The following is a 23,867-nucleotide window of genomic DNA, read 5'->3' on the forward strand; positions in this document are numbered from 1 at the left end:
TCACTGTAATGCATTACTGGTCGAGCCAATAGAATAACATTATGCAATTTTAGTAAAGTTAATGGAAGTTCTTTTTATGTCATTTCTGAACTGAAATGATTAACCTCTGGAAGAAATACTAGAGCTTTATTCAAAGAATACTCGATACAAAGAATGAAGCGTATAGGCATATATGTATGTCTGCATGGATCAGTCCAAAAATGAGCAACTGTGATCACAATGTATGGCCTTCATCCTGCAGGCTTAAGCTCATCTTCACTCTCCATCTATTGAAATGTCAACCCCCAATCGTATGAGATCTCGGCGTAGTAATTCCGAGTTCTTAAATTGAAGACCAGTAATGCCAACTCCTACAGCAGCCTCCATGTTATTTTATCCTGCGCATGTCGGTAAGCAAAAACGACCAATGCACAAGTCTCTGAATATATATATATATATATATACCAAGCCGGTGAAGGGAGTTATATAAAATTTGTTGGTCTAAATTAAGTAGAGAAAGATGAAAGTTTCCTTCAAAGCAAAGCCTGCGATGACTGAAGATAATACAATGTCTTCGGATCACACCGGCACTTCAATCCCAAATGGTTTCACTCATGTTTAGAATTTGGGACTTATAGGATGTGAAATGGTTTATCTCCCTTTTTGGCTAGTCAAAGGCCTTCACATGAGCCCCCAATAATGTTGCACGTAGAAATTAGGCCAAAACCAATGGTCAACGTGTATTGAACGTGAATACAAGAGAAAACCACAAAGGAAACTTCCATCCAAACCGTAGAGGCACATGAGGGCATGCGGCTTCCAGACAACACATGCATCCATATCAGTTGATTTGACAGCATCATTTTCTTTTAACACAAGGTGCAGCATCTAGTTTTTCTCTTATTTAACCCTCGAAACCAGGGTTTGTGCCCTCTACTACTATTTGCTTTGAGATCCGATTACAAGAGCTTCCTCAGTGGAAAATAGGCAAAGATGGTACCTGTCATCAATGAATATACAGCTTGCTGGATTAACTTGAAGATGTTCTACGACAGCCAAAAAGAAATCAGGATCAGGCTTCCTCTTCCCTGGATGCACAAAAGAGAGAATCATTCACTATAGCAGAAAGAGATATAGGAATGCAGAAAGCAGTTAACATTCTCCCGATATACATATTTGCTGATCTGCTCAAGAACACAATCACTGATAGCTGTACAGTGTGAAATAACATTGAAACACTTATGTGTTGCGGAAGACAGCTATCGGATAGAGCAAAATCGCAACTGATAATTTGAGAAAATAAAAATGAAGATAAAGAAGACACAAAATTTACGTGGAAAACCCCTAAATAATATAGGGTAAAAACCACGGGCAACGGTAGAAGAATTTCACTATGAGAAAATAGGAATTACAACCTCTCGATCTACCAAGGAGAAAACAATGATAATTCTCTCTTGATAAAAAAAGGAGAAAACAACTCTCAAGAAACTCTCTAAATTCTCTCTAGTATTGGAAGAAAGCTAGAATGCTTTGGGATGATTTTGAAGCTAAATGAGCTAGGATATTTATAGTTGAAGCTTTAAGGACTAATCTTATAAATACCCTAAAGTGCAATGACTAAATTAAATTATCCCATTTAATATTTAAATAAAAAATTTCCATGCACCTTTCGGTGCATTAATTCTTGAAAATAATGTTGCCAACTTGCTTGGCACTTTCGGTGGTGCATGCATTTTCAACAATCTCCCACTTGAAGATTTGATTGGAATAATCATATCTTCACACCATTCTTTCTACCTTGTACCATCATGTTGCTTACGTCTCTGACAGGCCACAAGAGGATAGACACCAGGTAAATTTATCAGCATTGATCGCCTTCGTCATGAAATCTGCTATGTTGTCTTTGGTATGGATCTTCTGCATATCTACTGTCCCTTCTTCCACCTTTTCACGAATAAAATGGTATTGAACTCGTATGTGCTTTGTCCTTGAATGAAATGCTGGATTCCTTGCTAGATGCAAGGTGCTTTGACTGTCACAAAACAGAGATACATACTCTTGATTATGCCCAAGCTCCTCCAATAGCATCTTTAACCAAATTGCTTCTTTACTGGCTTGTGTAGCTGCTACATATTCTGCTTCTGTTGTGGATGTAGCCACAACTGACTGCAATTTTGAAACTCAGCTTACAGCTCCATTAGCAATTTTGAACACATATCCTGTCGTAGATTTACTTTTATCCAAATCCCCTGCATAGTCAGAATCTACATATCCATTGATTAGTAAGTTTGATCCTCCGTAACATAATGCAACATTTGAGGTCCCTTTGATGTATCTCAGGATCCTCTTTACTGCATTCCAATGCTCTTTGCCTGGATTCGCCATGTACCGACTAACCACTCCCACTGCTTGTGCAATGTCTGGTCTTGTGCATATCATAACGAACATTAAACTTCTCACTGCTGATGCATACGGTACTTGAGACATCTCCATCCTCTCTTCTTCACTGCTAGGACTCATACTGGAGGATAATTTGAAATTAATAGGAAGAGGGGTAGAAATTGGCTTACAATCTTGCATGTTGAATCGTGACAAGATCTTTTTCAAGTAATTCTTTTGTGAAAGCCAAATCTTCCTATTACTTCTGTCTCGGTGAATTTGCATCCCTAGAATCTTGTTTGTTGATCCCAAGTCCTTCATTTCAAATTCCCTGGCCAATTGTGCCTTCAATTCTTCAATATGATCTTTGTTGGGTCCTACAACCAACATGTCATCCACATACAATAGTAATATAACAGAATCGTTATCACCAGACCTCTTCAAATAAGCACAAGGGTCTGCATTAAGTCTGTTGTATCCAAGGCACATAATGAAGGAATCAAATCTCTTATACCAACACCTCGGCGCCTGCTTTAGACCGTACAGAGATTTGTTCAACTTGCAAACCAAGTTCTTCTTTTCTTTTTCTTCAAAACCTTCAGGCTGGAGCATGTAAATCTCTTCTTCAAGATTTCCATAAAGAAAAGCTGTTTTAACATCTAGCTGCTCTAGATGTAAGTTCAATGTAGCACACATTGCCAAAACTACTAGAACTGTTGTTAGTCGAACCACAGGAGAAAAAATTTCATTAAAATCAATACCTTCTTTTTGAGCATATCATTTGACCACCAGTCTTGCACGAAACCTCTCAACTTGATCGTCACTAGTTCGCTTGATTTTGAAGACCCATTTGTTAGCAATTGGCTTCCTTCCTTGTGGTAGTGACACAAGGTCCCATGTATTATTTTTATGAAGGGCTTCAATTTCTTCTTGCATCGCCATCATCCATAGTGAAGCATCTGAGCTGTTTATTGCCTCCTGGTATGTTGATGGCTCACCGTCCTCTGTTAAAAGGTAGTATGCAACATTTCATTCTATAACATAATCTAAGTGCCAATTGGGACGTCTTCTCACACGATCTGATTGACGAGTTGTTGGAGCTTCAGAACTCTCTGGTTCTTGTTCATCATGTGCTGGTTCTGCTTCAGAAGAATCTCCTTGTTCAACCTCCTTTTCCACATGTATCTGAGTAGTCTCTGACTTTTCAGCACTATCATCATATTCTTTTCTTTGTAGCTTATCTTCTACAAAGATAACATCCATGCTGATGATCACTTTGCGGGCAGTGGGATCCCATAATCGATACCCCTTGACTCCATTAGCATACCCCAAGAATTTGCATTTCCTGGATTTTGGATACAGCTTTGAAATTTCTTGGGAGTTGTACATCACGTACACAGTACTTCCAAATACATGGAGGTTTGAATAATCAGTTGGTTTACCAGTCCACATCTCCATTGGTGTCTTCAGCTCTATTGTAGTTGATGGAGCTCGATTCACCAAATAACAGGCGGTATTGACTGCTTCTGCCCAGAATGATTTTTCTAGGCATGCATCCCTCAACATTGCTCTTGTTCTTTCTAACAAGGTTCTGTTCATCCGTTCTGCCACTCCATTTTTTCGAGGAGTGTTCGCCACTGTGAACTGTCTTTTGATGCATTCTTTCCTGCAAAAGTCATCAAATTCTTCGCTTGTGTATTCTCTTCCATTATCTGTTCTGAAACACTTGATCTTATTTCCAGAATCAAGTTCCACCCGCGCTTTGAAGTTTTTAAAAGTTGAAAACACATCTGACTTCTTCTTAATAGGGTACACCCAACATCTCCTGGAGTAGTCATCAATAAATGAGACAAAGTATTTTGCTCCGCCTAGGGATGTAACTGGTGCTTGCCATACGTCAGAGTGAACTAATTCTAGAACACTTTTGCCTCTAGAATTTGATGTGTTGAATTTCAACCGGTGCTGCTTACTTGTTATGCAATGCTCACACAAAGGAAGTGATACATTTGTTAAGCCTGGAAGTAACTTTTGTTCCACAAGAACTTTCATTCCTTGTTCTGACATGTGTCCAAGTTTCTGATGCCATAACATTGCAGAATATGAACTACATGAGGCAACAGAGGCTTCTGCTTCTAGCAAAGTCTCTCCCTTCAACATGTGCAAGTTTGCTGCTATCTTTTCGCCTTTCAGCACAACAAGCGCTCCACAGAACACCTTCATTATTCCTTTCCGTGTTTCAATCTTGCTTGCATTATTATCCAACAATCCGTAGGATAATAAATTTTTCTTCAGGCCTTTCACGTGCCACACATCTCGAACAACTTTAATCGTTCCATCATACATCTTCAATTTGATGGTTCCCACGTCGATGATCTCTAAGGCATGATCATTGCAACTATACACAGATCCTCCTGAGACAGGTTCATAATGATGGAACCATTCTCTTCTTGAGGTCATGTGATATGTTGCTCCCGAATCAATGAGCCATATGTCTGCATATCTCCTTCTACCTTCCACGGTGGTTGACGCTTCACAGCATAGAGCATCTCCATCATCTGAAGTGTTTGCGGTATTACCTTGTGGATTGGATTTTTTATTTAGACTCCAACAATCCTTCTTCAAGTGACCCTTCTTTCCACAGTTGTAACACTTTAAATTCTTCTTGCTCCTCGACTTCGATCTACCATGTTTGTGACTGCTTCTTTGGCCACGTTCTGTTGATCTCCCTCTCATCGTTGTCATCGTTGTCAACGCTTCTTCTTGTTGTAGATTTACTTGTATGTCTTCCTTGTTCTTGCGTCGATTTTCTTCTTGTAGAACAGCAGCTGCAACGTCATCGAAGACTAAACTGGTGACATTACTGTTTGTCAAGTTGATGATGAGTTGATCATACGAATCCGGTAGGCTTTGAAGTAGAAGTTCAGCACGTTCTTGTTCTCCTATTTTACAGCTTAAGGATGTAAGCTGAGAAAATAAAGTGTTCAGTGTATTTAAGTGCTCCGTCACTGAAGTAGATTCTGACATCCGGAGAGTATACAATTTCCTCTTAAGGAAAATTTTATTGTACAACGATGTGGCCTCGTACAATTTGGTGAGATGATCCCATATCTCCTTAGCTGTCTTCTTCTCCTCGATGCTTGACAATACTTCATCTGCTAATGCTAGATGAAAGTTTGCCATAGCATTCCCGTCCATCTCGTTCCATTTGTTGTCATCTGTGAAATCTACCAGCCTTTCATTGATTGCTGCTAGACAACCGTCTTTCCTCATGATGGCCTTCATCTTCAATTTCCACAATGAGAAATTTCTCCCATTGAATTTTTCAATATCAAATTTCGTTGCCATAGCTTCTTTTACGGATAGCTCTCACTATTTCACTATCGTGAATAGTTATCTGGAACCTTTAAAGAGTGGATAATAACTTCTTACTTTCTTATATTGGAGGATCCACCTTTTGGTGGCAACCACAAAGACAATAAGCAAATATTACACTCAAATCTGACTCGGATACCAATTGTTGCGGAAGACAGCTATCGGATAGAGCAAAATCGCAACTGATAATTTGAGAAAATAAAAATGAAGATAAAGAAGACACCAAATTTATGTGAAAAACCCCTAAATAATATAGGGTAAAAACCACGGGCAACGGTAGAAGAATTTTACTATGAGAAAATAGGAATTACAACATCTCTCGATCTACCAAGGAGAAAACAATGATAATTCTCTCTTGATAAAAAAAGGAGAAAACAACTCTCAATAAACTCTCTAAATTCTCTCTAGTATTGGAAGAAAGCTAGAATGCTTTGGGATGATTTTGAAGCTAAATGAGCTATGGTATTTATAGTTGAAGCTTTAAGGACTAATCTTATAAATACCCTAAAGTACAATGACTAAATTAAATTATCCCATTTAATATTTAAATAAAAAATTTCCATGCACCTTTCGGTGCATTAATTCTTGAAAATAATGTTGCCAACTTGCTTGGCACTTTCGGTGGTGCATGCATTTTCAACATTATGAAGGTTGAAAAAAAGAAAAGCAAAATATTATGACGGATAGATGTTTTCGTTTCATTTCTCTTCGAATGTGAAGTCAGAAGCAACATAACTGATCACTTGCTTCTGCAAGCAGTAATAATGAACTGGAAAGAGTTTAACCATTTCTTAGGAAGTTAAAAAGAAAAAAAGAGGTATTTTGGATTTACAATCATAACAAAAAAACAAAGGTTCCAAGCAACATTAACTGTTACTTCATGCTCAATGAGGTAAACAAAATGGGAACAGTGTGTAACCAACTGGAAGTGGGAATTTGACGTCCATATCTGGGATGCTCTTTGTGCAGACGGTCATTTTCATGGCCGTGAGACATTCACATGATCAACTCCTAAAGTAGAAAGACTTGATCAATATCAGTTAGAATGTTACAATCTTGTGTTTGGGATTGATAAATCAGCTCGTCAAAGGGAGACTGAAACCTTAGAACTCGTCAAGGGAGATTCTAGACCTCAGAATCGACAGGGAGAATCTTAAATCATGTAAAGTTAAAATAAAGTTTTTTTTTCTTTTTCTTTTGAAAGTCAGGCTATGGTCTCTGTTCTACCAAAAAATAGTGCATGGAATCACCCTTCTGCATTACTGTTTAGAGGATATAATGTGAAATGAGGGAATGTATTTAGGGACTAGAAACTAAAAAAATAGAACTGAAATTCTCCATTCGGTTGAAATCAGAGATCCTTACGAGAGAATTACTTTTAATTGGAAAGAGATAAGGTCCTTGAACATACCATACATGCATGAACACAATGTCCATGACAAATACTTTGAAATGTTTAACTTTTCCTCGATTATTTTGTACCTGAAGATTGAAGAAACACACACATGTAAATATTCAATTAATAAACTACTGAATCAGAAGGAACAGCCAGATCCTACCAGATGGGGTAGTTTGCAAAAGCGTGCATTTCATAATTGTTTTGCTTCAAGGCTTGAAGCAACTCTTCAACTCCTTCTATGTAGTATAACCTCTTCTCATACTATTTTTGAGGCCTGAAAAATAAGTCAGTGCAATTAACACCTAAAGACAAGTAGGAAGGCCAACATAGGCAGGCATATTACAAATGAAATACAAAGATTTTTTGAAGATCTATCGGAATGCCACCATAGTTGCCTCTTGCATCCCACAAATGCAAAATATTGCTCAAAGCCTGACTGGAAATAAACTTGTAACAGCATATCTGATTCCACCTTCCGTGTCATGGGTAAAACAAATGCAAGCACAATCCTGAGTTTTACATATATTAGTTTATTAATTTCTAATTACAACAACAATTATTCATCTTGACAATTAAAAACATCATATTCAATTTGCAAATCCATATTCTCTTAATATTACTCGTAAATGTGTAGCGCAAACCACAGATCTATTAGATATACTTTCATTATTTCAAATACTGGTGAATACTATATTCGTTGGGATCAGGACAACATTAGCATTGATCTTTCAAATTATTGGAGACTAGAAGGTCTGACATTTTGTACAAGTTCTTGCTCTGTCTTTATGAATTCACATTCTTTCCCACTCTCTCAAGATCACTTAGGAATGTAATCTCTTCTTTCGTTCAATCCTATTATGATTATACCAACATAACCAACTAAAACTGAAAATAGCATAAATTAATTTTGGTCACTTTCTACATGATGCCATAGGTTTCCACATGTCTTTGTGACCGGTTAACTTAAACCATATTGTTTCAAAGAATTTTTTCCCCTTTTTCACAAAGCTAAAATGCTAAAAAGTACATGCTAATTAAATGTAAATCCTAATTTCATTGGAGGAAGATTTGACAAAGTAAGTTTCAGGATGCACGTGCCTATGAAACACAAACATAAGTGCAAACTCTCTTTAACTCTTTGTCTCACTCAATTGAGGCATGATCCAGAAATTCACTAGAACACATAATAGCATCAACATGCAGCTTATCTATGGAAACACCACAAATCCACTCATCCATCCAGTTAGATATCCAATGCATTATACCAACTTAGACAATCATATTTAATGGCCTAAATCCTCTTTGAAGAGTACAACAGACTCAGGACCACAAACCATGACGGTTTAGCTCTTTTTTTCAGTCATAATATACATCCCTAAAATAGCCCCGAGAACTATATTTGACACTCTTGCTTTTTAGAAAACACAAATCATTTCTTCTGTACCTTCTCTAGCATCAAAACTCCCATGCTTCTCTAGCATCAAATCAGTTTCTTCTGCATTCCAGACAGCGGTTGAACAAACTTCTTAGTTAGCAGTCTCATCTCCAAAGCCCTCCTTGTTAATATGAGTGAATTTTTAAACCTTTTTCTTTACAGTAGCAATAAAAGTTTCTATAATTAGCAAGTTAGATTTCCTGACCAGTACCATCAAAATTAGCACTGTGGTACTAAAGATAACAGAAAAAGGAATCTCTACGTCATTTGAAACAAAAAGAAGAAAAACGACACGTTGCAACACGTCTTCCCCAATCAATTCAGAGAATTTATACTATCATCAAGCACATTTTGAATATCGCTATTGAAGATGTAAAGCAGCATAAAAATGGACTGAAAGTAAAGAAAACAAACACAAAACCAACCTTGCAAATCAAAAGGCTTTCTATCTTTGAAGAATTTTGCTTCTAGCTCCTCCTGAAAGGAGAGAAGATTTTCTCACACTCCATACCAGTGGGTAAACATCAATGCAATTAAATCAGGAGAAAAGCAACGTCTTAAAAGATGAGCTGATACTGCAATTAAGAGATCTATAAGTATGAAGGAATAAGTGAGGAAAAGGTGGGGGTAAAAACATAGACTAAAGGCATCGGATTTTCACATGTTCTCAGTTCCAAATTATATTGATAAAATATGTTGCAGAAAGTACAGTGATAAAATATAAATACAAAAGTTCCAGATAAATGAATCCTCTAGTGGTATATTTCTGGTCGACTGGAAATTTACAAGTGCCAAAAGGTTTCTGTCAAAGGAGCAACTATATGGCTCAATAACAGAGAGGCTTGTCATGTTTCGGTTGTGCACACAAGCTTCATTTATAAATACATGCAGAAAAGAATTAGTTATTCGAATCAGATACTATTTCAGCTACTGTATTCACTTATAAGAAAGCTGACAGTATATCAGAGACAGTAAAAGGATTACAAAGGGCTAGTTTTTTGTTTGGCCAATGAGGGCTAGTTCATTTTGTTTTTAGCAGAAAAAAACGATATTTATGAAGGAGATGTAAGAGAAAAAATGTGTCATAGAGGCAGAGTTGTTAAAAATTAAAAAACAAGTGAAATGGAGCGATTTAGAAAAATAAGAGAAAACAAAAAATACTGACTATCAACAATTTGCACCAAGACTGATGTCATCGACGGCCAACTATTTTGACGTAATTAAATACATTTAAAAATAAAAAATTTAATAATATAATTGTTGCATATGTAATAATTAAATGTAAAATTGTTTCATGCAGAAAATGACATTAATGGTTTATAAAGATTAAATCAAAACAAAATTTTCATTGATACATCTATGCAAAATTAAAGTTTATTTTTCGTATGTAATTTTAATAATCTCTCATTGTTTGTATCCTTAAACTTGTTTGGGTTGATTTTCTATATACCATTTGGGAGGAACGTAATTGCAGATAGTTTAGGGGTTACTCGCTCAACTGATGATATTGTTAATTGTATAATAGATGTTTTTACGGCGGAATACCAAAATGAAATCCAAACTAAACGTTATTTTGAGAAGAAAATAAAATTCGAGTACCAAAATGAAAAAAAATAATAGTTTAGGTATTAAACGTGTAGTTTACCCACTAATCAATAATGTTAATACTAAATCATATATAAAAAGATACCAAATCATATAATGTTAGGTATTATTTTAAAAATCAAGATTCTCATGTCCGGTAATCCAAATGTACTTTGGAGAATCACTTTTAGAAATCACATTTTCATCGTACTATTTTAAAATCACCAAACTGGCCAATGTGTGAACTGTTAATTTTAAAAAAAATATGATTAAATGAACTAATTATGTAAATATTAAAGTCCACATTGTTATTTAAATAATTTGATTAATACTTTAGTAGAAGATAATTAAAAGAGAATAAAGATATAAATCTAAACTCAGACGCATACATGTTTAAATCTGGTATATTGATTAATTTTGTCTAACATTTTAAGCAGTAAGATGATTAGAATTGAAACTAAAACATGATTCAATTTGGTGTATTGATTACTATAAACCAAAAGTATTCATAATTAAAATCAAATGAAACCAAATTCTTGATCTGCAACCGAAAACGTAACCGTGGTCCAAATGGGAGGGCTCATAGTGATGGATTAGGGGTGATGGCCCTGATTTCAATCCCTTGGATGATGAGACCGCCCTTCCAGTTACCGCCCTCGACCTCCAAAGCACTCATTTCCAGATCCCCATCATCCATGCATCCCTCAGTGAAGAAATCCCCCAACTCCACCTCCAACCACCCGTCTGGTCTAGCCTTTGGGAGCCGATCATCATAGCTGGGCGTAGGCAGTTGGTACTCTTCAATCTGCCAATCATGTAGCCTCTGCCCTCTTTCAGGGTCCAAATAAGCAGCTCTCTTTCTAACTTCACCGCCAGCAAATCCAACACTAAGCTGTACAGGGTAGAATTCGAATCCGTAAACGTCATGCACTTTGTAAACAAGGTAAGCCTTGTACAGCGTCAATGGTGAAAGCATGAAGATACTGATCTTCCCACGGATTTCAAACCAACACACACTCAGAAGCTCCGGTATCTCTTTGAACCTATTTTAAGATCAAAATGTTTTACATGTTAACAACAATAATAGAGAAGGCATTGCTAAAGAGTGTTAAAGAGTACCACAACTCTCATCCATTAAAGTTAGATCTGACAAACTTGATCTGAATCTGGTTACTTGAACCAATTTACCTAACCCGACACTTGATATAGGCCTAAAATGATGACTCAAATTTGATTCGAAATTCGATCAGAAAGTAATCCGAACCGAATTTTAATTGGACCGATACAACTGAAAATAATCCAAATCAAAAACAATCCTAACCGAAAATAACACAAACCAAAAGTAACCGAATTCAATATTGACTTGAACCAAAAATTGACCCGAGCCGACTTACCATAGACTCAAATTAAATCCAAACCAGATTCGATCTGGTTTGAATCAACCTGAACCAAAAACAATAATACAACCCGAAAAAACTCAGCCCGAACCTGATTCAAAAGACTTGTTTGCCACCTCCAACTAAAGTCATGTTAGAAACTTTGAATCCTAGGAAACAACCAAATGGACCTAACTAGAAATGACAGCGGATCAAATATTTGTAACTTCTATAATATTTGAATTCGAATTCATATAGTTATTGCATTAAATCCAAATATTATTATGCATATCTTAATCCAATTTTCATAACATAGTTGTTGAGATACATGAATCTGCCAAGAATCCAAATTAACATCCCATGGGAAGGAGAAGAGTAATACCTGGACTCGGGTATAGAAATCCATGTCCAATAAGATGGGGTGTCGCTCCATACGATGTGGAGCTCCCTGGGTGACACCATGTAACATTTCTTCCCGCTCAATCTTTCCAGCGACAAACTCTGTTTCATCCAAACAAATTGTTGAGAAAAATATTCAAGCACCAAAGTCGTGGCATATTTTATTATTAATCACTCAAAAGTTTCTTCTAAGCCTCTTTTTACTTCATCAAAAACTAAATCCGATTTGATGAAATATGAACAAGCATGAGACATAAGTTTATATACAGGTTGAAATCTCATATCTTGTTAATTCAATCACTTAAATTTGTTATTGTTTTATCCCAATACACTTCCAGATTTCAAAAGTTAAAAGGCAAAAATCAAAATCACAATGATTTTCAACTTGTACATCCCAAAAGGAAACTAAATCACATAGCAATGCAACGGAATTCTTAATTACAAATTAAAAAAGAATTAACCGTAGACAGTGAAAGAATGAAATTACCATTCGTCCACCATCGATGAGGACAGGGTTTTCACAGAGGCTGAGATAAAGCTGTTTCTTGGAAGGGAAAGAGACAGACGAGGGGATCAAATCCTGGTATCGGGACGGCAAGAAGGATTCCCAAACGGCATCGGAATCGGCGACCGATTTAAAGGTGGTTGAAACAAGCGACAATCTACAGGCATCTCGAGGTGAGGTAAAAGAAATTATGACGGCGATACAATCTTGCGGGAGAGCATTCAGATTGAAACTGCAACATCCAACCTCTTCCTCTCCTTCTCCTCCTTTCATATCAGAAACCACTCAGTATTACAATGGTTTTTGTGAATTAATGGCGATAATATGTGTTTGTGCGTGTATATATATAGATTGGAAAACAGGGCAGGGGTGAAGCGCTAAGCTTAGCGGTTAAGTCATTGACTTTTTTTGTTATAAATTAATTGACAAATTGAAAGGTGCGGCGTGGCAATAGATCCTAAAGCGCTAAAAGGAGCTATTCTTTATTGAGAAAATAATCTCAGTGATCGAAAATGTCTTATAATATACGATTTTGACCAATTTTTTTTCGATTTGCCAAAATGACCAACAAAATCGTAATACGATCTCTAAATCGCAATGTGATCTCCAGTATCGCAAATCAATTTCCAGATTCGCAACGCGATTTTGACTATCGCATTGCGATTTTGCAAAATCGCAATACGAATATGTAAATCGCAACGCGAATATGTAAATCGCAACACGATTCTGACTATCGCAACGCGATAATACAAAATCGCAATGCGATTTTCAAAGCGTCATTAGTATCGCAACGCGTATTTTATTTTCAAATTCCAAACACGAATATTAATATATCGCAACACAAATGTAAACAGTATATCCCGTAATCGCAACTCATAACCTAAAACCCTAAATCAAAACTCAGTCCCATCTCCATCTCTCACTCTCTACGGCGACATCCGTCCTCATCTCCGACGAAATCCGTCCCCATCTCTGGCGAAATCCGTCTATCTCCATCTCTCAGAGCCACCCTCACATTCATTCACAGTCAGAAATGGAAAATCAACTAAATCAACCACCGAGGGTTAGTTTTTTTAATTATTTTTATTTTGAAATTTTTGCATTATTATTAGGTTTTTCATATTGAAATTGATGATAAGTTTACTGGTAATTTCAATAATAGATTAACCATTTCACTTAGATTACTTATTAAATTCATTCGATTGCTGCCAATACTGCTAAACTGTTTAGTCTTTAACCCTGTGAAGTTAGTATTTGTTTTTGTTTTGTCTTTTGGTTGAAGTAATGCAATTCATTCAAGTTTCAATTTTAGACAATGACTATTTAAAACCGAGAATCGCAACGCGAAATGAAAATCGCAACGCGATTTTAGTTTCGCGTTGCGATTTTCTCGTTGCGATTTTCATTTCGCGTTGCGATTCTCTCGTTGCGATAGTCAAATTCGCGTTGCGATAGTCATTTTCGTGTTGCGATTTTCATTTTCGTGTTGCGATTTTAAGTTTCAGAAACTATTATTCTTCTGCAAATTGAAACTTGAATGAATTGCATTACTTCAACAAAAAAACAAAGACAAATACGAAATTCACAGTGTTGCAAATTTAAGTTTGAAGAATAAACTACTACTCTTTATGTTTATTATTGTTTTTGGTATATATTCACAGTGTAGTTTTTGGTATATCTAACTTGGTATGTTTATTGTTTTTGTAGAACTTTTTTCCGGCTCAATTGACCTTAAGGAATAAAATAAGCCTAGTCACTACAATTGCGTCGAAGCTTTCACCTGTACAAAGAAAATTGTTTGAGGATACTTGCTTCGGGACATGGCTGAAAGTACAACATCCGGGTGGAGATGCTATGTTGACCCATTTGTGGCTTCAGACCATGACTAGCGATCTACCCGAGAGTATAAAACGTGGTAATGAAGAGATATGGTTTCATTTTCCACCGGCGTATACGTGTTTTGGGCGGGAGGAGTTTTGCTTAATCACTGGTCTACGCTTCGGACACGATGATGTAGGTCGATACACTAGTCATATTACCCGCCCATCATGGTTATCCCGAGTTTTTTCTGAGCTGTCAATGGAGAAGCCGAATTTACACGTCGACGACTTGAAGATATTATTTAATAAGAAAGATGGTTTTACTCGGATGGATGACGTCGATGTTGTCCGAGTATGCCTTTTAGTACTTTTGCATGCCGGCTTTTTAGGCAGAGAGGCCAGACAACCTATTCCTAAGGACCTAATATTATTGGTAGATGACTTAAATGCATGGAACCTGTTTCCGTGGGGTTCGTATCTATGGAAAGCTACCTGGAATAAGTTGTCGTCTGCCTTTGATGACCGAAAAAGTTTGCGTGGCGATGGTTCCAAATACACTTTGTCAGGCTTTATTTGGGCCTTTAAGGTAAGAATTTATATATAATGTTTACAAAATTATAATTAATTATTTAACAATTACTAATGTTTGTGTATTATATTGTTTGTAGATTTGGATATTTGAGGCTTTTCCCGGCATGCAGACATATGCATTAAAAACTTCAAATGATATTCCTAGGGCTATTTCCTGGAAGAGGAAACGACGGCTGTTGGATTGGGAAGAGTTACTACGGTATACGACAATAAATGATGTAAGTTAACACAAATACTACCATATATAAACAAGTTATTACTAGTACACGTTTAACTTTGTTTGAGCTTTTATATTGTTAGGAGGCCAACACTCCATTACAGAGGCTGACACCCACGGATGATGAGCAACCTCCACTTCGAGAGCCATCACCTCACCCAGAGCCATCACCTGATCGACCACACTATACAACTCTACAACGAGAGCCATCACCTATTCCGTCACATCATCGAGCCTCTTATCCACCATCACCTCATGATAGGCGACCGATAAAGATGCTACAACATTTATCTCCCTGTTCTCCACCTCCACCTCCACGGGATGAGTTAGGGGAGTTACGTGATGAGGTTAATGCCTTGCGTGAGGAGGTCGATACTTTACGCGATGACAATGGTGCATGGCGTGATGAGGTATCTACTTTACGTGGTGAGGTAGCCGCTCTACGTGAGATGGTAGCATCGTTGCAGAATGAGGTTCATACTCTACGCAACGAGGTAAGTTTAATATTTTTCATATTTAACATGATTTACTCGTAATTTCACTTAGATTAACCATTTCACTTAGATTGCTTAGTAAATTCATTCGGTTGCTGCCAATACTGCTAAACAGTTCTAAAATAACCATGTGAAGTTAGTATTTGTCTTTGTTTTGTCTTTTGGTTGAAGTAATGCAATCCATTCAAGTTTCAATTTACAGAAGAAGAATAGTCGCAACACGAAACTTAAAATCCCAACGCGAAAATGACTATCACAACGCGAAAATGACTATCGCAACGCGAATTTGACTATCGCAACGGGAGAATCGTAATGCGAAATAAAAATCGCAACGTGAAAATCGCAATGCGAAAATGAAAATCGCAACGCGAATTTAGTTTCGCGTTGCGATTTTGGTTTCGCGTTGCGATTTTCACGTTGCGATTTTTATTTCACATTGCGATTCTCCCGTTGCGATAGTCAAATTCACGTTGCGATAGTCATTTCCGCGTTGCGATAGTCATTTTCGCATTGCGATTTTAAGTTTCGTGTTGCGATTTTAAGTTTCAAAAACTATTATTCTTCTGCAAATTGAAACTTGAATGGATTGCATTACTTCAACCAAAAGACAAAGACAAATACTAACTTCACAGTGTTGCAAATTTAAGTTTCAAGAATAAACTACTACTCTTTATGTTGTCCTTGAACATGCACTAAACCTATATGTTGTCCTTTTAAATGTTTATATAAGTGCTTACTTCAGGAATGTTATCTGATGCATTTTGTGAACTATGATAGAATAATGACTTGGGTGAATACCGTGCAAGTTTGAAACATATTTGTCTTTGTTTTCACTGTTTAATATCATGTCTGTTTATTTACTGATTTATTTATTAATTTATTTTTAGCGGCTCGATAAGGTGAATGCTTTACGTCGGGTTTTTCTTGCACGACGGGGTTTACGCATCAGACGGCGTGCACGTGCCATTACGTCTCTGTTCACCCCAATAGTACGAAGACTCCGTAAGAAGAAGCCCGACTCACCTGTCATCGTTCAAGAGGCCTCTCCTATCATTCAAGAGGCCCCTATCATCCCTCAAGAGTCCCCTCCCACCGTTCAAGAGGCCCCTGTCATCGTTGAAGAGGTCCCTCCCACCATTCAAGAGCCCGATTCACATGGCGTAATTTGTCGAATTATTGAGAAACCCTCTCACGTACCAGACATGATGGATGAGTGTTGGCTTTCGTATGAGTTACCGGCCAGTACCATTCCGGTATCTGAAGTGGAGATGAGAAAACTACCGGAAATAATTCTGGATAATACCCTTTGGGCTAAGACCGCAGTTGATTTTTATCTACATGAGCGGAGCCATGGGTGTTACGCTGACATATATAAACTCAACGATGATATGTATTTGTTGCTTGATCGGTCTTAGTGGGGTGTGTTATTAGGGGTTGAAGACAATGACTATTTCGATGGGGGGGTAAGTCTTATATTTTTCTTATATTTCATTTTGATTATATTTTTTTTAAATTTATGTAATTCACTAATATATGTCTTTTTTTTGTAAAACAACATATTGATGCATGGGTGTCACGTCTTCTAATAATAAGGAAAATGAGGAAAAAAAAATACGCGATATACAATTATGCCGACGTCTTTTCACGTAGTTCACTTGAAGAATCAACGAGATGAATCATATGTGTTGGGTAATGGACAAGCTAAACTTTATCCTGCATGGTGGGAGGTCGATAAGGTTAGTATTTATTTTTTAAATATTTTAAAGGTGTTCATAAATAAGTGTGCAATTGAATTATTACTTATGATTGCAGGTGTTTATCCCTGTTTTGGAACGTCGTCATTGGCTTCTCGTCGAGCTTCAGCTCCCATCCTTGAAGACAATAGTATATGACAACATGATACATTATATATCATTGTCTGATTTGAGAGATATTATTAAGGGATGGAGCTCTCATTTGGCTAAATTCTTGGATGCGATTAATTACTGGACTTATTCTGGAAACAAGAAGCTAAAGAAGTTCAATGTTACAGTTATCAGAGATGAGACCGCGCTACAACAAACGCAGGGAGCCAGAGGGGATTGTGGTCCTCTCGTATGCATGTGCTTGGAGCGTTTGACGACAGGTAGTATACAGTTTCTACCTCCCATCGATAGAGATAGAGGTGCAGTAGGCTTGTGGTTTCGACATTTTATGGCTAGAGCGATATATGCGAGCGTTATTAAAGTGTCCATAAATAATTGGTAAGTCAAATGCAAGTGTTGTTAAGTACCTAGAATTCAATAATTTGCTGTTTGTTGGTTTTAGATGTGTAGAAAGTGTTGTTTGAGCAAATGTTTGGTTTCTGCAGGTTAATCCTGAAGTGAGCTGCGTGAAATTGATGTAAGGGTGCATAAACAACTCTCTGGGGTACACTTTTTTTGATTGTTTAATTGATTCTTAAAAGTTGATTTTTGTTTAATTGATGAGGAAAATAAGAATTATTATTATTTTTTGCTTGTTTAATTGATTTGAAAAAGTTGATTTGTAAAAGTTGATTTGTTTAATTGATGTGTAAATAATTCTTATTTGTGCTTGTTTAATTGATTGAAATGTAAAAGTTGATTTCCCGATTTCAATATGCATCATATTTGTTGATTTCGCGTTGCGAAAGTCAATTCGCGTTGCGATAGTCAAATACGCTTTGCGATTTTCTCGTTGCGATAGTCAAATTCCCATTGCGATAATCAAATTCGCGTTACGATAGTCAAATTCGCGTTGCGATAGTCAAATTTGTGTTGCGATTTTCACGTTGCGAAAGTCAAATCGCGTTGCGATAGTCAAATACGCTTTGTGATAGTCAAATTCCCGTTGCGATAATCAAATTCACGTTGCGATAGTCAAATTCGCGTTGCGATAGTCAAATAATTGTGTAATAAGTGATAACAACTAAACAGATCATAGCAATGTTCAAACTCAAGTTACTAATACATGCCTAACTGAAAATGTTAAAAGTTTGCACATAAAATACACATAATACAACATTTGCATTTAAAAATCACCTAAGTTAATAGTCCCAAAAGGTGAAGCCGATTGTGATTGGGATTTTGATTTTGATTGCGATTTTGATTGCCTTTTGCTTGACACCATATGAGCTTTGGATTTTGATGAGGATCCATATTTTGGTAGAGGAAAAGATGATTGTGATGGCACTAGTGATCCACATGTCAACCTTGTATGACCACTTTCCTTGCACCGACTACATGTCGATCTCTTCTTCTCTTCACCCTTAGACGGTATACGATCGTGACTTTTTGGTCGGACATGTAGCCTTCTGTCCATGGTTGGTGGCAAAACTGTTTGTAAGTCATTTGGTATGTCCCACTCAGAAAGATGTGGAATAGGGTAGATAATCTCGGCATAAGTCTGTCGATATACTTCTGTAGTGTAGCAATCCATAGCGTATGCGCCTGAATCATCTTGGTTTAGATGAAGAGTAACTTTTATAACATGGCCACACGGATAACCAGATGTTTGCCATTTCATACAACTACACATCTTTGCATTTATATCGACAAGCTCATTTAAGTTATTATCTAGTACTTCAAACAAAGTGTTTGAACATGGTTCAACTCTCCATGACGTTGACTTCACAACACATTTCGTTATCTTTTTTTCAGTCCATGGTGTAACACGATGTTCCAATGTTCCTGTAAATTTAAATAAATAATACTTAGTAAAATATATGATAAGTTACGAATTTAAAGAAATAATACCTGCATCTTTTCTTGTAGTACCATTGTTGAATATAGGCTCGAAAAAACTCCATTAACATAGTAATGGGTAATTTCCGGGAATGACGACTTAGAGCGTTGATTGATTCTGCACTATTAGACGTCATGAAACCATATCTTGCTCCAAGTTGATGTACTATTGACCATCTTTCAAACCCGACATCTTCTAGTGTTTGAGCACACTGAGGCAAAACACGTCTTAAACAATTTATATGCTTATTAAGATCCACTTCCCGATAAGCTTTTACAGCCTTCCAGTATGTCCATTTGTGATTTTTTATACCAACAGACCTTGATTTTAGATTTCTATACAAATGAACACCACAAAGTCCATGAAAAGCATTTGGGAAACACCTTCTAACAGTGTTGTCAATTGAGTTTGCCCTATCGGATATGATTGTCAGATTGCTAATAGGACCTATGCAATCCCTAAGATGCCCCATAAACCATGTCCATGAATCAGAGGTTTCAGATTTGCCAACCCCGTAAGCTATTGACAATATCACATTGTTAGCATCCATGACTAATGCTAATAAGTTTACTCCAAGGTATCGACCTTTCAAATGTGCTCTGTCAACTATAATAACTGGACGCATGCAAGTAATAAACGAACGAATCTACAAAATAATATACACAAAAAATATAATCATTTAAATGTGAAATGCATGTAACTAACAAAAATGAGTCAACAAAATTATATTGATTTACTAACCGCAGCACCAATGGCGATAAACAACAACTCAAAGTGTCCATCTCTATCTGTTTTGATATGAGTTATCGACCCAGGATTTTTCAGCTTTAAATTGGGACAATAAGCCGACAGTTGGGCAAACGATGCTTCTGGCGACCCCCTCAACAATTCCAAGGAATAACATTTGGCTCTCCAAGCTTGAGAATATGAGATACTAATCTTGAACCGAGCATTCATGTCAGTCATAATTTTATGTCCCCGATATACCCTGCCATTCAAAAACATTAACTCAGCCAGAAAACCACCCAACACCTTTTTGTTTGCCTGTCTATGGTGAGGAAAAACTTGGGTTCTTGAACATGCATGTTTATCAATAAAAGTCCTAACTTGAAACATTTCGCAATCTTTTATCCTCTTTGCAATCATACGCCACGTACAATTTTTGTCAATCATACACCTTGTTTCGAAACGATATTTGCTTGATTTGTTAACTTTTAGTTGATAGCCATCTTCCACACATTTCGTATACAAAGCTATCTTCAAGTCTTCCTTTGTATCAAAACAATCTTCTTTCTTGATACGAATATTTTTTGTGTAACAATCAACTGCTATCTTTACCAACTCTTCTTCCAGTATCTGAAGTAATTCTGGCATATTCCAGTTATACTCCCGTGGGATTTTCTTCGGGGACTTTTCTTCGGGGATTTCTTCTTCTTCTTTTTCTTCTTCAGGGTTATATTAATTACAGAATGGATGTTCAACATGTTCATTCACAGTCTTAACTTCCTCTTCATTATCATCAACAACATCTTCCTCGGCAGCGGCTGTTTCATCATCAAAATTCGGGTATTGACCAATATCAAAACCATTACACGCAGGGTATGTTTCTTCTTCTGAAACATCATCAAAATCCGAGTATTGACCAAGATCAAAGTCCGGGTATTGACTAGTACTCACAATTTTTTCTGTTGGCTCATTATCGTCTAACTGGTCAATACGAAAACCGGAATTTGGTGTTGAAAGTTGATTGGGATTTGGATTAGGGAAAGGTTGTGGGTTTTGAGATTGTGTTTGGTATTGGAAATGTGGTGAAACAAAATTTGCTTGGTGATGAAATTGTGGTGGAACCATTAAATTTTGAGCACCATAAACTGGGGTTGAAAAACTTAGTTGATTACTACCCGCTACTGACCCAACTTTACTACTTCTAGGTTCAACAACATACAATGTAACATCATCTTGCGAAACACTAATGTAAGCAATGAATCGTTCAACATCTTCATTGTCGGTTAACAAATAAACTTTACCTTTTCTCTGATAAGATAGCCTAAATCCACTTAGGGGCTCTAAATTCAATTTATTTGCAACACGTAACATTAGAGTTTTATAAGTTAACTTTTTTAATGATAATTTTAGTTGAAGATTCATGGGTAAAGGCATATATTGTAAAACACCATGAACATTCTCCCATGACCCTCCAAAACACAAATCTATCCAAACATGATCAACATTAGATGATTTCATTATTGTAAATTAATTTACTAAACAAACGAGCTGCGAAACTAAAACCTGTTACCGAATGGGGAAGGATGTCGTTGGATATAGGATGCCGTTGGATATAGGAACGGATGTCGCCGGAGAGAGTGATAGATGGAGATGGAATGAGTTGCGATTTAGGGATTTAGGTTATGAGTTGTTGTTGCTGCGTAGTTATATACCCAAAACATTTGTGTTGCGAAACTAAAACCTGTTGCGAATTCAGAAATCGAGTTGCGATAGTCAGAATCGCGTTGCGATTTACATATTCGCGTTGCGATTTTGGAAAATCGCAACGCGAATTTTAAAAATCGCAATGCGATAGTCAAAATCGCGTTGCGAATATGGAAACTGATTTGCGTACTGGAGATCGCGTTGCGATTTTGTTGGTCATTTTGGCAAATCGAAAAAAAGTTGGTCAAAATCGTATATTATAAAGCATTTTCGGTCGCTGAGGTTATTTTCTCTTCTTTATTAGGTTATACATCATAAATCATTAAGGCATAATGCCAAAAATAGCCACCAATGTTTATCAATGTGATCATTTTAGCCCCCATTCTTTTTTTTTGGAGCATTTTGGCCCCCAATGTTTCCCTTTGGGGGGAAAGCCCCCTCTATAAAATAAGGTTTTTTTAACCAAAAATGAAACTCTGAGGGCTAAAATGCTCTAGAAAAATAGAGTAAGGGTTAAAGCGATTATTCTGTCAAATGTTAGGGACCTTTTTTTCCTAAAATGAAATGTTAGGAGGCCAAAATAACTAGTTTGGTACTGTTGGGGGGTTAATTTTAGTATTATGCCAATCATTAAATTATGTTTAAATTACCGTTTTGGTTATTAAACTTTGAAAGATTATAAAATGATTATTTATTAAGTTTATTGAATTGTTAATAGTCAATGCACACTATAATAATTTTAAAAGTTTGATAAATTTTATGAATACATTATAATATTTTAATAAAATTTGATGATTATTTTGTAATAATTCTATAAATTTTAATGATCATTTATATTTTTTTGATAAATTTAGTGAACATTTTATAACTTTTGAAAGTTTAATATCTTAAACAATCATCTAAACAAAGTTTAATGGCCTATTATATACTTAACTCTATTTATTATTAATATATGTGTTTTTCTTATTATTTTAGGGTGATTAGAAGTTATAATATCTATTTTAAAGACTCAATCATTTGACAATGAACACATAAATACATATATTCGCTAGTGCTCGAATGTAAAACCTCTACGATAATATTTATCCGTTTAACCACTGAGATTACTTTTTTTTTTCTGAAAAATTAATGGGCCTCATTAAAAACCCTTTATACCAACAAAAGTTGGGGTCTTGTAAGGAAAAAAGAGTACCCCATTAATCAAGATGGAAACAAATTGTTCTTTACAGATTGCAAAATAAACTCTGGACATTCCAAGCCAAAATAATAAGAAGCATCAGAACGTATAGATGTCGTAGCAGGCAAATAGGCCACGCCATTTGTCGTACGATTTACGTAAACTACTTAACAATAGGAAAACTTAATACAGCCCGACTGAATGGGATCCATATGTGCTCCAAGAGTGGATACATCCGAGTCCTCCCTTTTGAATTTGTTTACCATGGAATCTAGTTCAAAAATGACAGACTGCCATCGTTCCACAATAGCAATTAACAACTGCAGCGAGACCATGAACTTCTGCCAGCCCGCATCAAAACAACCCGTAGAGGTAGAAGCAAGTCCACCGAAAACCTGGCCCTGGTCATTACGACCACTGTGATTACTTGACTGATGCATTAGTACCGTATGTTTTAAGTATTCGTAACATGTATTCTAAAACTTAATAATTAAGTTTGGATTTTTGTTAGTTGTAGTATTTTATATTCGGGTAATTTACACTGCTTCTTATTAAACTTTATTCTCTATCCTATTTTACTCACCGTATTTTCAATTTTTTTAATTTCTCACTAAACTTTACATATTGAATCATTTTGCTCACCCTGCCGTTAATTTTTCAACGGTGTTATGACATAACACAATTATCAAAATGATGTCGTTTCAAATCCTCTTCTCCTCCCCATTTTCTCTGTACTTTGTAAATAAGGTGACCAGTTGCTGTCATCAGCCACCATGCCATTTTTCATTCCGACCACCATCTACCGTCGTTGATGGTGGTCATTCGGTCTTAAAATTCATGGGTCGATTCGTTTTGACTCCCTGAGTCTGAATCTGGTGGTTGTTTCACCGAAAAATATCTCAAAATTCATGAATCTTGATTGAAACGTTTCGACTTTCTCACTTTCAATCTCCAATTTGTGGACTT

The 23,867-nt window shown here is 36.4% G+C and overlaps 1 protein-coding gene and 1 pseudogene across 1 annotated transcript; both read right to left on the reverse strand.

Annotated features, from left to right (window-relative positions):
* Nucleotides 1-230: 230 nt before the first annotated feature.
* Nucleotides 231-9,413, reverse strand: LOC120143158 (annotated as a pseudogene).
* Nucleotides 9,414-10,510: 1,097 nt separating this feature from the next.
* On the reverse strand, nucleotides 10,511-12,716 carry LOC120143009 (putative F-box protein PP2-B12). Its single transcript, XM_039157439.1, has 4 exons — nucleotides 12,411-12,716; nucleotides 11,907-12,025; nucleotides 10,739-11,191; nucleotides 10,511-10,631 (listed from the first exon to the last, which is right to left on the reverse strand). The coding sequence occupies exons 1-4, from the start codon at nucleotides 12,699-12,701 to the stop codon at nucleotides 10,526-10,528; spliced, it is 969 nt and encodes a 322-aa protein (XP_039013370.1). The 5' UTR covers nucleotides 12,702-12,716; the 3' UTR covers nucleotides 10,511-10,525.
* Nucleotides 12,717-23,867: the final 11,151 nt, after the last annotated feature.

The sequence above is a fragment of the Hibiscus syriacus genome, unplaced genomic scaffold (genome assembly GCF_006381635.1).
Source record: "Hibiscus syriacus cultivar Baekdansim isolate YM2019G1 unplaced genomic scaffold, ASM638163v2 tig00110833_pilon, whole genome shotgun sequence".
Classification (NCBI taxonomy): Eukaryota; Viridiplantae; Streptophyta; class Magnoliopsida; order Malvales; family Malvaceae; genus Hibiscus; species Hibiscus syriacus.